The following is a 17,460-nucleotide window of genomic DNA, read 5'->3' on the forward strand; positions in this document are numbered from 1 at the left end:
CGAAGTATTTGAGTGTGCAAATCTTAAAGAATGAGGTCCAATTTCATATCTGGTATGAGAGAAATGTCTATAAACTACTACATGGATTTGAGAATGACTCTCATTCATGTAACAGAAAATGCAATGCCTTCAACCACAGTTACCAATGTCCCAATTAACACAAGGACTCAACATTCCTGCTCTCTTGCCTGATGGCAGGCAGAAGGACTCTCCAACTGGGCTTTGTGTTTTAAATGCCTGGTGGCCAGAGGACAGAATTAAAGCTGCCTGAAATGTAGGGGAAGCAACACTCAGGACTTAGAGCCAGAAGTACCTGGGTAGGACTCTTGGTTCTGTTACTTATCAGCTGTGTTCTGTTAAGCAATTCTCTCTACCTCTCTGTGCCTTGGTTTTCTCATATGCAAAGTAAAGGAAATACCTCTTAGCTTCCTGGGTTATTATAAGGATTAAATAACATGATAATAAATTGTTATACAGATGTTAAATGTGTGTACATATTCTTTTCCACTCTTTCTTTTCTTTACTGGGATTACAGTAAATCCCAGTAAAGGGATTTCTTTTCTTTGCTGGGATTACAGGCTTGAGCCACCGCACCCGGCCAGTGAAAGAATGTTTTAATGGGCCAGGCGTGGTCCCAGCACTTTGGGAGGCCAAGGCAGGCGGATCACCTGAGGTCAGGAGTTGGAGACCAGCCTGTCCAACATGGTGAAACCCTGTCTCTACTAAAAATACAAAAATTAGCCGGGTGTGGTGGCGGGCGCCTGTAAACCCAGCTACTCGGGAGGCTGAGGCAGAAGAATTGCTTGAACTCAGGAGGCTGAGGTGCAGCGAGCCGAGAGTGTGCTATTCCACTTCAGCCTGGGTGACAGAGCGAAACTCCGTCTCAAAAAAAAAAAAAAAGTTTTAATGACATAATGGCTAATATTTAAAGTCCCAGGAGGTGACTTTCATCTAATGTCATATTTTCCTTAAAATATAAATGACATGTTTAAAGTAGAACTGTTTCTTGTTACTTATTGAAGAAAAGCACAAGAGTTTAGCTTAACACCGGATTTGAGATAAGCTATCTGGATGTCTACACTGAACTGGAATATGTTTTTATCTTTTCTGTTCTTTATACAAAAGAATCACTGAACTTATAAACTAATGGTTGCTACCCTGACTACTCAGTTATGGAAGATCTGACATGATAATTTGCCATGCTATTATTTCTGATTAACTATATTAATGTTATTTAAAGCCAAAACCATTTGCCTGTGTTCATAACCATAGTGATTAAACATAATAGCTAGGCCCATTAATACATTTCTGCATTATCAGTGAAAATCCTGAGGCTCTACACGCACCAGGAAGTTCGCTCCTACAACGAAGAGTATAATCATCGTGGCAAGCCTTTGTCTGGATCATTTCTTATACACTTTAATTGTATCTTTTTATCATGCAGTCCTTGTAATAGACATTAATGCACAGTTGTACCTAGTGCATATGAGTGCTCTGTTACTGAATATTCCTAAGCCTCTTACGAGAGATGTAATCACCACTGTACCTTCTGATGACTGTGAAAAAGCTTTGAATTTTTTTTTTTTTGAGACGGAGTCTCGCTCTGTCGCCCAGGCGGGAGTGCAGTGGCGCGATCGCGGCTCACTGCAAGCTCCGCCTCCTGGATTCACGCCATTCTCCTGCCTCAGCCTCCCGCGTAGCTGGGACTACAGGCGCCTGCCAACACGCCTGGCTAATTTTTTTGTGTTTTTAGTAGAGACGGGGTTTCACCGCGTTAGCCAGGATGGTCTCGATCTCCTGACCTCGTCACGCCATTCTCCTGCCTCAGCCTCCCGCGTAGCTGGGACTACAGGCGCCTGCCAACACGCCTGGCTAATTTTTTTGTGTTTTTAGTAGAGACAGGGTTTCACCGCGTTAGCCAGGATGGTCTCGATCTCCTGACCTTGTGATCTGCCCGCCTAGGCCTCCCAAAGTGCTGGGATTACAGGCGTGAGCCACAGCGCCTGGCCAAAAAGCTTTGAATTTTATCTGCCCTTTGCTTTAGAGAAGAAACCCATTTAATTGTATGAACTACAATTGATTCTGTATGAAGAGTACATTTCTTATGGCAGGACCTGATGCTTAATGACCTAAGGCTGGTAGAATTTTTTATTTCAATGAATTTAACGAAGTATCAATTAAGCATATAATAAATGTTTGATGGAGGAATAAGTAAACATTGCTAATAAGGCTGGGCGTGGTGGCTCACACCTGTAATCTCAGCACTTTGGGAGGCCAAGATGGGTGAATCACCTGAGGTCAGGAGTTGGAGACCAGCCTGGCCAACATGGTGAAACCCTGAAACTCTACTAAAAATACAAAAAATTAGCTGGGTGTGGTGATGGACGCCTGTAATCCCAGCTACGCAGGAGGCTGAGGCAGGAGAATCGCTTGAACCCGGGAGGCGGAGGTTGCAGTGAGCTGAGATCCTGCCACTGCACTCCAGCCTGGGCAACAAAAGTGAAACTCTGTCTCAAAAAAAAAAAAATTTGCTAATAAAACTGAGACTATTAATGTATCTATTCTATGTTGACAGTCTACTACGTGCCAGGGAGTTTACTAAAGTTACCTAATTTGAGTCTTATAAAAAAACATTAGGAAGCAGATGTTATTGTTCCCATTTTATAGACACCAAAACAATCCTTAGAGTTTACCAGAATTGGACATGTGATGTTTGGTGCTGGCATACTCAAGGAATATGGGGAAGACTCAAAAGGAAGGGTATACTTGGTTTCAAAAAATGGCATCTGAGAAAGGAAGACCAGGATGCCCAAATTCAGTTCTTCTTACACTTCTCTATTCAAATTAATATCCCCAACTAATCTGATCTGCGTGTCAAACTTCACTGGTGAACTCTGAGCATGCTACTGGTGTGGCGATGCTGACAAGGAGCTATAGTCAGGTGAAAAGGAGAGCTCAGGTTTTGCAGGGGACTAAGGGACCAAAGTGTACTGAACACACAGGCAGTGTTAACATTCCTGAAAGCTAGCAGCAGGGGAGCAGAAAGGTTTGGAGTGCTTCCTTTATAACTTACTCAGGTAGTCTTTAGAATGTCAAAACAAATCCAAGGGAATTGTTGATAGTTTCAGTGAACCAACGAAAACCCCCAAATATAGCCTGCCATGGCATTTTAGATTAGTAATACTATTTTTTGAAGAAAAAAATGAACACGATTATTATTAGTAAAAATGGAAAACTATTTCTATACACAAAATTTGAATGGAATAAAGCTGACACCGAGACATGAAAATTATGCTGAATTCCTCACATTACTTGCTGTATCATGACAAATTGAATGTAGATAACATCAAACCTTATTTTGAGCACATAAATATCTCATTCTTTGGTGCTCTATTGTGTGATTTTGTAAATTCTTGCTTTGTTTCAGTGAATAATAGCACACTTACATAATATTTATTCTTTTGGATAATGTATGAATTAGAATGTTTCCAATCTTGACTTTTTATGTGGCCCAATTATCTGATGTAAAACTGCTTTTATGATGCATCTGTAGAAATTCTTAGGTCATGGATTCCACCACCTGCTGGCTTTACAGCAATTCTATGTCTGAGCACCTCCTTGGGCTTTATCAACTTCCAAAGCAGCTATGTGCACTCTAGGTAGGTACTCACTCTACTGGTCGGAAGCAGTTGTTAAAATATGTCCAGAAAATAATTAATCATGTCCAGAGAATAATTAGATAATCTTGGGCTTATCCTCACCTTTGCTTCTGCTACTATTGTGTAGATGACATGATATTTATGACTCTTTTTGTCCAAGTATATGTTGTAAGTGGCAAGGATGTGGCATATACATTCTTGAAACTGAATACCTCCACTGTTTTCCCATAAGCAAATATCATCATGAATTCCACTGCACATGTTCAATATCATTCTTCACATTTTATGAACAAGTTTGCTTGGGTTGAGGCAGCGGACAAGGAAGAATGTGTATATCAGTGTGATGATCTTCCGTTCATCCCTGCCTCCATTCAAGGATTGATATGCTCTTTACCGCAGTATGCAAACAGCTTTATCAACCACCAGCTGAACAAATTTCAGGGCCTCGCTTTCGTGTTAATTCCATTATGGCTTATCTAAATCAGACTTCAGATTCAAGAGAATACCAAGGAACTTTTATGGAATATTGACATAAGGTATCAAAAGAATACCACAGCATTGGTCCAAACCTTTTTACGTCTTCTAGGTATTATGTGCAACTTCTGTGTTAATTATTGAGCTCAAGTTCAAACACAGACACCAAGTTCATGTATAACATGCCTCTTCAAAAACACCATTAAATGTTAAATTTTAGTAATATTTAGTATAAGGTTTAAATATATTACTATACAAATATCTTGCTAAAAGTGATGAAACAGGATTGTAAATACATGCTATTCAGAACTTTTAAAAGGCTCTGCTGTAGTTATTATTAACTCAGTGGCATTAAGGAGCTTATGACGGATAGAAATGGGCTCATTCAACCTGCACTGCTACCTTGGATTTCATGGTATTCGCCATCACATCTTCATGGCTGATGAGTGGCAATGTGCAATAGTGCTAGCCAATATGTGAAATGAAAAAGCACAAGATTTAGTGTCAGATCGGGACTCTGATACAGATTTTTATGACTTTATGACTACGTGATCTTGTGCAAGTCATTTAACTGCAGGAAAACTTTCACAGGGAGATTGTAAGAATCCAATGAGACACTGATGTGAAAGCTCTTTGTAAAGTAAAGGTCTCATATTCTCCTATACTGGGAAACACTTGTTAGCATAGACAGGAACTCTGTAGGTGGGGCCTTTAATTTTCCCAGTGAGAAAGACTCACTCATCACCACTGAAGCAAGGACATCCCATGACCCATGACCTAATTAACCACTATAAAAAGACCCTTAGAATGGAGTCTCACTGTATTTTTCAATGTGTCTGAGACACTAATAGGAATTTAATTATTTTATCCCTATTTCTTTCAGTCAGTAAAAAACTAACATATACAAAGCAGTTACTATGTGCCAGGCACTACGGTAAGCATTTAACATCAATAAGGTCATTTCATTCTCACCATCACCCTGTGAGGCTAGACTATGACTACACCCATTTTACCGATGAGGAAACCAGGGGCATGGATTAGAGAAGGATCCACAGTCAATCATGACCAAAGCCAGAATTTCATCTATATTGACTACCTTCATCAGTATTCACTGTCTTCTCTATCTTTGCTATTTTCTCCTATTCCTATAAACCAGACCCCTATAGAGGCCATTGCATTTTAGCACCTTTGGGGTGACAGCAAATGTCAGAACAGATAATTCTTAAACCTGGAACAATCAAACGCAGTCTGATGAACCGTTACACTGTACTGGCAGAATACGCCATGTCAACAGCCACCTATTAAGTTGGGAAGATGAGGCTATGTAACTTTCCAAAGCACGGCAGGAGAGCTGCAAATGGCAGGGAGGGTATGCCTGGGGAGCTTGCTAGCCACAGCTCTTGAGAAAGTTACTGCATTAAAAGGGCATGTAGAATATTTTCCAGACTTCTCAATCACACAAGCTTCACCCTAGCTTTGGCATCAGCGCTCAAAATGTGTGGCTTGGACACGAATCTGGAATCAATAATCTCTCTAGCACCTTGTGCTTCCCTTCCCTGCTTCAAAAGTCTGTTCTGTATTCTCTTCCTTTAGGATTTGCTAGGAGACTAATTACTGAAGTTGAGTAATCTGTTTAGCCCTACAGGCGATAACTCTGTGCATTATTTATATGAGGGGCTCTAATATCTTAGCCCTCAACAGGTGTGATGAATTTGGGACTTTAAAAGCACCATGGCAGCTCCCTGGGAAGCTGTTTTGGAGATGGTCCTTTCATCATAGTGCACAGGTGGCTTGCCTACGTGTCGAGCCAGTAGCTTAGGCCGGCACCTTGGATGGCTTCAAAGGGAGCACAGTGGCTGGAAGTCCCGGTGGTGGCAGGTTTATTCAACCCATGTTGTGCTTAACCTTCCAGGAGTGCACCTAAGCAGCAGGGGTCATAGCAACATATTAATTTATTTGGGGCACAACGGTAAAAAAATTCTAATTAATTGAAAAGTGCCCATGTAGGAAGGAGATTTACTTCAAGTTTTCTTTAAAAATAAGAGCAGTCTTTAAACTCTGGATAAGGCACTAATCCAATTAATGAAGGCATTAAGCAGAGCAATGAACCTTATTTTGCAAAATTATTTGAAAGGCCCAGGATGAAAGAAACCAATTGGTGGAGCAGTATAACTACCTTCTGGCACATGGCTTCTTTGAGCATTTTTTCCTTCTATTTCTGCTGTTAATTTTTCAGCAGATCTCTTTCAACACCACCACCAAAGTATTCTACATAACTCAAGACAGTAATTTACTCACAAAGAAAACACACCTCCAACTTTATTAATAACCAACTTTTTTTTATTAGAGCAGATACAGTTGTGAAAACTGTACATTATACATTTTGGTTTCAAGAATTATAAATAAAGGAACTCACAGGTAGGGAGTTCTTTTTCACAGCAAGAAACTTTAAATAAACAAAGTCATGTTTTATTAAGTACATTGGCAGACTTCATGTGCTGTCCAAAATGTTGAGTACAGTATAACAACCCATTAGAAAGAGCCTTCATGTAAAATACAGCTGTGCACATTTTAGAAAAATACCAACAATTTGAGCTTTGTTTTAAAAAAGCTTATAAATCATACATATATTTATAAATGGGACCAACATGCTCACTTTATAAACATATCCTCTCGCTATCTGTTACCCATTATTTCCAAAGCATTACGCATTTTAAATAAACACTTAATAAGATTAAATATTTTATTATTTTTTTTTAAAAAACCAGCTTTCCCAGCGTAAGGAGCTATGGGTTTGGGAGGGGCAGTGAGAGTACTGAGAGTGACGCAGGAACTTTAAACATTTGTTCTCAGGTAAAAACGGACTTCCTAAATTTAAAAGTCAAAGCAAAATGTAAAAAATGAATATACAAGTTGAAATTTTTTATTTGCTCTCTTTCTGCCTTCTTCTTTATTCCATATTGGTCACACCCAGGATTTTCAACATATTGTGCTTCTGTAAGAAACATCACTGGGTTACTACCCTGCAGGTGACAAAGCACTCAGTCCACATCTGTGCTAACCAGGGAATTGTGTGAACTGTCTCTTCTGCATTGAAAAGGTAGCTAATATGGTAAAAAAAAAAAACCAAAAACCTGATTAAACCATGCAAATCATGAAAATATTTAGGAGTAGCTCCCCCTCTGCAATGTAATGTTTTATAAAGATTTAATAGATTAGATAGATATCTTTCTTCCCCTGATTTCTTTTTAAGTAATTACTTTTATAAAGACCATTTAGTTTCTCTAAGTAAGCATGCTTCTGAATAATAAAGGGTAAATTATAAAACAGCAAAAATCCAGAAATGTCAGAATGACAAAAGACTGTAAAAGACATATATTTAAAATAAAAATGTCTAAGCCTTTAAAATGTGAAATGAAATTACAAAAGGACTTTGAAAAACAGGAAAGGCAGAAAACTGAGAGGCAGTGATTGAACAAGGCTTTATGTTCTACCTGAATGTATTCAACAGAAATTCAAGTTGGAAAAAGAAAACAAGAAAGAGCAGAGCAGTTTATTAATAGCATCTTGCTTAACTTTCATGGGAATTAACACAGCCACCGACAAGATTTTATTTGGTTGTAAAGTACGTCAGCAAAGAAACTGAATCCTTTAAACACTGATTACTGCAATCCATGCAACGTTTGGACTATACTTCTTAGAATTCTGTTGTGTTTCAGCTTTTAAAATTTAGCACTTCCTAAGTGCATAAATAATTCACCTCAGTAATGTTAAAAATATTTAAAATTAAATTAGTTCTTAGGAAGGCATAGTGTCTTCAAATTGCTAAATTTTAAAGATAAATAACCTTTTACAAGTATAGGAAGAATAAATGACATAAAAGATGGTATATTGCTATCAAAATAAGCACATTTTCACTAGCATTTTGTTGTTTCTTTTCCTTGAGATGCAACACGTGTGTTTCGTCCGGCCAGGACCGCAGGTGGTAGATGACTATACATCATATTTAAATAAACAGCAAAAATGAACAGAGTCGTGCACAAGCAAACGAAACGTTCTCTCCCAGAACATTCCAGGAGATGTTAAAGCAGCAGGTCATGGCATAAGACTGGTGAGTGATGCTGCTACCTATTTCTTCTAATGAGATAGGAGTGAATGTTGGAACCACGTCCACAGCAACACAATCCTCCGACCGCATTCCTCGGGCAGTCGTTTCCCCAGCTCCCTACTAAAAACGTCAGATGGTAAAATAGTAAGGCAGCTGTTGACTTCCATCAAAAAAAAAAAAAAATGCAGCTCCATACATTTCCAGTTTAGTCACACTCTGCTAGGACAGATGGAGTAGCCAATGCCAAGAACTTCGCCGGATGGGGCTGCTTCAGCAGATTTTAAAAAAGAATTATTATTAAGTTTTGCTCTCCGACATGGCCGTGTGCTTCAGCTCCCAGAGGACCCCAAAGCCACAAAGCACTCCCAGGGGAACCGAACAGGTCCTCTGGCTGAATTTTCCAAGTTTCATCTCTCTCGCGATCCCATCCTAATTCCAAGCCTCCTTCCCTGTGTCTGAGTCTGCCTGGGGTGGGCCATTTAAAGGGCTGACGGCACCACTGCAGAGAACTGTGGGCTAACACACCACTAGTTGTCAGGACTTCACTGAAGGGTCAAAACAGTTATAGCATTAAGTAACTATGTTGAATCACATTCAGGCATAGCCAAAATTAAAGTGAAGGACAATACGTCATTGTTAAAAAAAATAGCAAATTTGAATATGAGAAAAGAATGTTATTTACTACGATTTTAGATAGAAATTAAGGCGATTCTTACCTTTCCTAATTCCAATCAAGTTAGAAAGTGAACAAAAAGAATGGCCAACCCGATATTCAACAGCATGACAAGGACAATCATGATTGAATTAGGGCCCTGAAAATGAAAGAGAACAAAGTAACTGTAACTTCTCCATGTTAATATCAAGATATTACCAAAGCCAATTACTGAAAAAATGAGAAAGTTAACATGATTGCAGTAAATAAGGCATAAAAGATGACAGCAGTTCCGAAAGGTGTAGACTAAAAACGGCAATGCTATGTTTAGATGGAGACATTTCAGAACCTTCACTTAAAAATGAATCCAGGCTTGAATTAGTTTAAAAACGTTTTAAACAACTGATCCACTTCATTCACCTCAAAACAATGGACAACAGCGTGTGCTGAGACACAGCTCACCCTAACAGGGCCTACGAACGGCTGGGAGTTAGACGTGCATTTGTTGTTAGAATGCAGTTCAGATGAGGAAGAGCTGCTTCCTCCACAGGGCAGTTAGAACATGAGAGCAAAATCTGTAGGACAAAGCCACCTCCAAGGAAAAATTCAGGGAAAACTCAAAACGAGGTTCTCTACCTCTTGCTTTTTCCTTGGTCCTCTGTTTGAACACCACCCTTTCCGTTAAGTAAAAGCTGTAAGTGAGAAGTTGGATACTTTCAGAAGTTATCTTATAGGCCTAGCTTTTCAAATTTCTCTAATCACAACCACAACATTTCAGAAATGAAGTTATATTTTACAAACTATGGGATCCTATTTTGATAAATATCATTATAATAAATACCAGATAGTTGTCCAAGGGCCCCAAATTTTTACTTGTTTAAACAAACCAACCTCATATAACCCATCTTTTGAGATCTGCTCCGTGAAGAAGCCACCTTTATTACAAAGACATGATTGTGGTATTTACTGTTAAAATAATGTCTAATTCTTATATAGCATTAAAAGTATTCTAAACTGGCTTTATGAGGTAGGTAGTTTTATTGTCCTCATTTTACAGAAGAGGAAACAGTGGTACTCCATTTGGATACTGGGTAAGACTACACTGAAACAATGTTACAGAGGCCTCAAAAGTATTGATGTTTTTTGGGTGTGGGGTAAGTGAATAAGGGAGATTGGAGCTGTCACTGGTCAAACACTAATCAATTCAGGTCTAGGGTTTGGGTCACACATCATTGACTCAAGAAGGTCTCTTTCCCTGACTGAGCCCACATCTCCGAGGTAGAGGTCAGAGTGCCCTGCTCTTTCTCTATCACAAGGCGTTTCACACTTGATTGTCCTTTGTTGTTTAACTGCTATTTTCCCCCACAAGACTCTGAGTGCCACAGTGGCAGGGGCCTTGTCTTATTCACTGCTATGTACCCAGTGCACAGACACGTGACATTGCCCAATTCATTCAGGCAACCAATATTTAATGAGACTCTACTATCTTCCAGCACATTTCCAAGTGCCATGGATGTGGGTTGTTTTGTTTTGAGACAGGCTCTTGCTCTGTCACCCAGACTAGAATGCAGTGGTGTGATCTCAGCTCATCGCAGCCTTGACCTCCCAGGTTCAAGCTATCCTACCACTTCAGCTTCCTGAGTAGCTGAGACCAACAGTGCGTGCTACCAAACCTGGTTAATTTTTGTATTTTTTGTAGAGATGAGGTCTCACTATGTTGCCCAGGCTGGTCTCGACCTCCTGGCCTCAAGCGATCCTGCCACCTTGGCCTCCCAAAGTGCTGGGATTCCAGGCGTGAACCACAGTGCCTGACCCAAATGTGGGTTGTTAAACAAAATGGATTAAATCACTGAATTAAATGAAGAACAAACAGGGTGATGAGTAAAATGGGGGAGGGAGAGGAAGTAAACATGAGTCCCCTTTAAGTGGGGACTATTAGGCAGAAGAAAAGCATCAGTTCCTAAACCCCAAGTAAATGGGAGGAAAATAAACGTTTTTTGCAGGTTTTTATAATGCTGGGCAGTGGGTTAAACATCTCTGAGATTTTTTTTTTGTTTATTCTTCACAAGTGATTATTAGTTCCATTTTACAGAGCTTAAGAGGACAGGTGTCTTGCTCAAGTTTCCTCAGCCAGTTTGAACAAATTGGAACACGAATTAAGCTTTAGTCTGGTCACTTCAGAGCTTCATGCTCTTTTCGCTATATGTCTATTAAAGATACAGGCCTTAGTTTAAAGGCAATTTCCCATTCAGTTCTTTAAAATGACATTTTCCTCTATATCCTATAATTTCCACAGTATCAGAAAAACATCAAATTGTGATAACGACCAACTGCTCTTTTAGAATAGTTGTATTCTAAATTAATAGGAGAGTCCTAACCTGTGCAACTCCTCAATTATGGTTAATTTAGAGCATAGAAATAATGCAGGAAACTCTTATAACTCAGAAAATAGTGGAGACGATCTTTCAATGTCACAACTGAGCACAGAGATTAAGGAAATACTATTACAGGCTAAGCATCCCTTATCTGAAACGCTTGGGACCCTAAGTGTTTGGGGTTTCAGATTTTCTTCTGATGTACAGGTTGAGCATCCCGAATACAAAATTCTAAAATGCTGCAATGAGAATTTCCTTTGAGCGTCATGTTGGTGCTCGAAAAGTTTCAGATTCTGGAGATTTAAAAAATTTTTAATTTTTGTGGGTAACATGGTATATATGTGATATTTTGATACCGGCATAGAATGTGTAATAATCACATCAGGGTAATGAGGTATCCATCACCTAAAGCATTTATTCTTTGTGTTCCAAACAATCCAATTATACTCTTTTAGTTATTTTATTTTATTTTTTCAGGTGGAGTCTTGCTCTGTCACCCAGGCTGGAGTGCAGTGGCGTGATCTTGGCTCACCGTAACCTCTGCCTCCTGGCTTCAAGTGAGGAAAAATGAAAGGTGAGGAAAAATACACCTGGTCAGAACAATACAACATAGACTTCGGTGTCTTACAGTGGACCCAGGAAAGTGAAATAGCAGAGAACGTGCCTTCCATGAAGCCAACTTCTAAAGTCCAAGGTGTGCCTGAACCTTAACTCCCATTTCATAAATCCATATAAGATTCTGTGAATTTATCTAACCCCTTTGAATTAGTGAGTATTTTGAATTTGTATATTCTCTTGGTTTGAATTTAGATTACTATCTTTTATCCAGTTTTTAGCCCACATATCACTGTACTGGCAATCCAGATTCAATGAATAGTGAATGAGTGCTTTATCCAAAATGAAAAATACATACATATATATTTTTTTCTTTTGCACGCACACACACACACACACATTTCTCCTGTATATGTTCTAATATACACACACATATATATTTATCCTACCAGGGTGGCTCCACTTAGAAAGCTATTTTTAAAGGTGACTCAGTGAAGATGAGGGAAAACTAGACATGAAAGGTTCAAACAGCAACCAGGGGAAAAATAAAAATCCGGGATGCTCTGTTCAGTGGCAGATACCAAGCCCTGGCCTCTGTGTTCTTTATATACCTAGGCACAGGATATGGGGTGAAAAGCTTTAAGGTAAAGTCTCATAAATACGACTGTGGTGGCCAGTTGTAGCTTAAAATAGCAAAATGAAAAAAAAATCTGTCTTGCTTTTCAAGACTGACTGGGACAGGTGTAATAGAAGAAGCTGTAGCAGGGCACAGGGTAAGTCTTGATTGGAAGAAATTTTCCAGGTGGTAAGAAAATAAAAAACAGGAAATCAAAATACAGAAAGAAATCCTAACTCAAAAAATTAATCTTTTTTTTCCTTTAAGAGATTGTCACTCATATTTAAAACTGTAAGGAATTTTCTGCTAGAAGAGTTATTATGGTTTATGTGAAATCTAAAGCTTCTCTAGCTAGAAACACAAGAGAAGAGCAAAGTTTAATTAAGTATTAATAGCAAAGTTTAATTATATATATTTACCTCTTTCGGGGGTGAGGTTCAAACCCGATTTGATGGGGACGCTTTAAATTTTACACAAATTCAAAAGAAAGATTAGATGAACCTCAAAACAAACTTGGATGCAAATCACAGGAATGGCTGAGAAAAAAGTGTAGTCATTTTTCAGAATGGGCTGAGATACCTAATTGGAAAATTCCCCTCTTGTCTACTTGATGGTAAGATGCTAAAGATGCCTCTTCTGACCCTACCAGAGTTGTCATGTTGCAAAACCCTAAAAAAATTTCGGGATCACATTGAATGCGTGCCCCTAGGACATGAGTCCATACGCAACCATTGCCCACAGGGGTCACAAAAGTTTCTTGAGGAAAATCTTCCTCAAGAAAGTAATCAATGCCACAGCCTCCCTTCTCCTACCTCTCATACTCGAGTTAACTAATTTCCTGTGTTAGTCTCCATCCCAGGAGATTTTCTGTATTTCTAGGAGATCAATAGCCAGGGTGATCCTGAGGATGGATCAGATCTACTTGAATATTTCTGAACTGCTTATGCTTCAGTTAGCATTGTGTTGAAACAAACATCATAATAGCCAAGGTTTTTTGAGCATTTATTCTGCGCTAGGCACTATGATAAGAACTTTTAAAGTATTGACTCATTTAATCTTCACAACAACCCTGTGATAGGTACAGATGAGGAAACCAAGGCACAGAGCAGTTAGGAAACTGTCCAGGGTCACACAGCTGGTAAGCAACAGAGCTGGGATGTGAACCGAGGAAGTTCAGCAACAGAGTTCAATTCTGTGAATTTTAAAATTATTCACGAATGTCTAACTTATACAGTGTCTTTCTCTCAAAACTATGTAGTACTCCATTATCTTAAAGGTCATCCACTGACAACATTTATGATGACTGTGCCACTTCCTAACTCTGAGGAGTGGGGAGGGCAGCTTTCTGTTACTATTGGGAAGACAATGTTAATTGTTAGAATCTTCGCATGAAGGTGTCAAGTCGATCTTGAATTTTGCAGAGGCAGTCTAAAGCTCAGGGTAGCTGCGGAGCTGCTGGGGCCTCCCTTCCCCCTTGGGGTGTAGAGGGGTACCCTAAGGACCAACTACTGAGATGGAGGATGCTTGTCTAACGCCAAGAATCTGAGAATTCCGCAAATAAGTAAAACAGATGTTTTTTCTAAATGAGGAGGCTGTGAATTTACCAAACATATGTATACTACTGTTTTACAGAGAGACTCTTTCAGCTAAGAGCTGGGTAATTAAACTTTTTTTTCCCCTATCACAGCCTAATGTATAGGACGCTGGGGCATACACTTCCCCTTGTAGAGGTCTAGAAGTCAACTAAAGCCCACAAATGGGTACCCAAAGGTATAAAAGGTATGGCCTTGCATTGTTTGAATTTTTCCCTGTGTAAATCAGGCAAACTAACACTGATATATGCGAGGCCTTATTAACCTGGGGATAAACATGCTGAAAGTCAAATGAGAAGTAAGCTATTACATTTAACAAATTCAATAGTGATTATTATAGTTGTAATGTCAAGATACTGTCATATTAAGGTTTAAAATCTTTAAAATGAATGCTTACTGAAGAGTCAGAATCTTAAAGTTAGTCTGTTTTGAAAACAATTTTTCTCCATGCAGGTGGACTCCTAGGAAGTTGGTCCAGTTAATCTGAATAATTTATGTTTAGCTAATTAAAAAGTTGAAAATTTGAAAAAAGAAGAGAACCAGTGTTTTATAGATATTAGCAAAATAAACACACTTAAGAAATTTTAAGCATAAGTTAACAGAGGAATTTTAATTGTTTAATCCTGTGAGTAAATCAAACAGACAAAAATAAGAAACTGATGGCTGTACTATATTCTTGTTGGCCAAGATATTAATCCACACCATTATGCAAATATGTCTCTATAATTTCTAGTGAATACTAGGTGTGTAACATTCAACACTTCTGTTCTAAAGGGATGTGACCAGGTCAAGAGGTCATTTTTTAATCAATAATTAGCTTCAGATTTTATAAATACTATAGCATTTGATAAAACACTAATTCCATACATTATTCAAAAAATCTCCTTTGAAAGAAGGTATAAAGATTTTTCAATGACACAGAGCTTTTCTGGCTGAATAATAAATAAATATCTTAAATGCTTAAGACTAATTGATACTAATAACCTGCATCTACCAGAAAACTGAAACTGTAAGAGTTCTCACACTTTGAAAAGACAGAAGACCAAAGAAATTCTCTTGAACTGTTGGAAATTTTCAGTTCTCTTTTGGGAAAGAAAAATGTTCTAGCTGCAAAGCCTGGCTAATTAAAGTCCAAACTACGTATGTATGAGAAGAATTCACAACGGCTAGAGGAGACGTTCTTTTGTGTAAAGATGCTGACCGCTGTGGTGAAAACAGGAGAACTAAGAACTTGGTGGTACCCTTTTCCTAGAGCTCTGAGAGCGGCTGGCCCTTGGCAGGGGTCATGATTCCTTTCCAGCAATCAGAGAGCAAGCTACCAGGAAGCTCACCAAGACACGCTGTTAAAGCCTTGCTAAAATGTGCTAAGATGCTGTGCTAAGCTGGTCAGGTCTTCCCTACCTGAATTACATCTAAAGTGGGGCTGGGTGAACATAGGGGTGGTGGGGGGAATTTCTGCCCAGAGAGCTCTTTGCTGTCTCAAGCTACCAATGTGTTATGTGCTGCTCTAAACAACCCTGTGCTTCTAGAACCTTGGTTAGCCTGGCTGTGATCAAGATGCACAGTCACCCCACACAGCTCCCCGAAAGAAACAAAGGGAAGAAAGAAAGAGAAAACGCTACTTGCAGTACTTACTGAATTGGCTTCTTTTTCCAAAGCAGGGCATGAATCGTTGCTTGCTGGATTCTTTGGTATAGCAAGTTCAGACTTCTTAGCTTTTGGCTCAGCTTTGCTTTCTTTGGCAACTGGTTTTGTCACAGATTTGGAGGGACTCCACTTGTTAGCGGATGGCTTGTGCACCAGTGCTGAGGAAGACTGGCTGGATCCATCGCCGTCCTCCACGTCTACTGGAGGGTGCTGGGGGGCGTTCAGCTTCACGTAGTAGCCGTGATACTGAGAATGCAGCTCCCCGTTACTGGGGTTGGGGATGTGGTGGCGGCCAGAGTACTTGGACTGGGGCACAACCGCTCCTGCCTCCTTCGTGGGAGCCTTTGACATCAAGGGCTTATTGACAATGGCCGTCACCTGCTCATCAGCCACACTCCTTTTGTCTTGGTTGAGTCTCGCCCCTGAGCTGGGGTTTTGCTTCTTCAGGGGCTTTGGGGAGGAAGCAGGAGAGTGACTGTGTTTGGGACTTGCCTCAGGAGATCTTGGGGGTGTCGTGCCTTTGCGATAAAAATGAGGAGACTCCTTTGGTGTAGGTAGCTTTTCTGGTACCTTTTCTTCTGGATTTTCTTTAGCATCTACACCTTCCTGAAATCTCTGTTTGACGTAATCAGGGCCTGGCCAAAAAAAAAGAAAAAGAAAAAAAGAAAGGAGGTATATATACATATATTTTGCTAAATCAGATTGACCTTTTCTCTTTTAAAAATAATATATTCATAAGGCTTTGACTAAACACATATTTCATTCTCTTCGGAAAAGTTTATTTATTATGGAAAGGCTGCTTTTAAGATAATACAGAATCTAAACAGTTCTGGCTTCCCTGATAATTGCATTCTTTCTGCCTACTTGCAGAATACAGAGGCAAAATTCATGTTGATGGAACATTGGTCACAATATCATAATTAATCTGCTTATTCAAATTATGTGGTGTAACTAAGACACAGAAAGTGTATACTTGTACAAGGAAGTAAGCTGACTACTGTAAGCGTCTGAAAATTTAATAAAGTATACTGCAAGAGGAGAACCTGTAGATAACATATTTTTAATGATCTGTCATCAAACATGCATTAAAACTTCTTAGTTTGAAACAATTTCTGAGGTTTAGGTTGCACGACACAAAGTCACTTCCATGTAGTCCATTCACAGCTATGGAAAACACAGATTTGCACAAGCAGTGTTTTGCAGGTATCAAAGTCAAGACAAGGCAGTTGTCTCTGGTTCTGTAGCTTCAAGATTTTTTTTTTCCTTTTTTATATACCTCAGGATTGTTTATAAAAATCTTGTTACTTTTTTATAAATGGGAACAAATTTTCATTAAAAAAGAGGCTATTCTTCTGACAGAGGAGGGAAAAAATGAAAAAAAAAAAAAGTGGCCCTGCTGCATTGTTATTTTACAGGGAGTGAGCTATAAAGAAACAGAGTGTGTGCCACAAGATGTCCAGGCCCTGGGAACTTGAAGAGGCCGTGGTCTGGAAAGGGGCATCTCTGGGCTGAGACAGAGACCTTAGACTTCTAGGGCCTTCAGCTCTCAGCAAGTCATGTGTGTACTTTGGCTACCACTCCACCCATCTGCCACTTTTCGCCTCATAAGGTGAGGTCAAGGTCACATGCAGTGCAATTGACCCTCTTCCTCACAAATGGGCAGAAGCTGACAATGTCTCTTGAGTATACATGGAAGACACTGTCCCCACCGACATGCTTATAGAGAGTTGACAGGCTCTTGTCAATTCCACAACACTGCATCTGTTCATTTTCCTTCCTGCC

The 17,460-nt window shown here is 39.4% G+C and overlaps 1 protein-coding gene across 4 annotated transcripts in view; it reads right to left on the minus strand.

Annotated features, from left to right (window-relative positions):
- Positions 1-6,451: 6,451 nt before the first annotated feature.
- The window catches only part of JPH1 (junctophilin 1), an 85,686-nt gene continuing 74,677 nt past the window's right edge, over positions 6,452-17,460 (minus strand). The window contains exons 4-6 of one of the 4 annotated variants that reach the window (XM_016959584.4): positions 15,667-16,313; positions 8,958-9,053; positions 6,452-8,361 (exon numbers count right to left, since the gene is read on the minus strand). In XM_016959584.4, the coding sequence (XP_016815073.1) occupies positions 8,973-9,053; positions 15,667-16,313 (728 nt within the window). In that variant the 3' untranslated portion in view covers positions 6,452-8,361; positions 8,958-8,972. Of the gene's footprint in view, positions 8,787-8,957; positions 9,054-15,666; positions 16,314-17,460 lie in introns of all 4 variants that reach the window. The other 3 variants (XM_016959582.4, XM_016959583.4, XM_003311766.6) reach the window with 3 other exon arrangements.

The sequence above is a fragment of the Pan troglodytes genome, chromosome 7, assembly GCF_028858775.2.
Source record: "Pan troglodytes isolate AG18354 chromosome 7, NHGRI_mPanTro3-v2.0_pri, whole genome shotgun sequence".
Lineage (NCBI taxonomy): Eukaryota > Metazoa > Chordata > Mammalia > Primates > Hominidae > Pan > Pan troglodytes.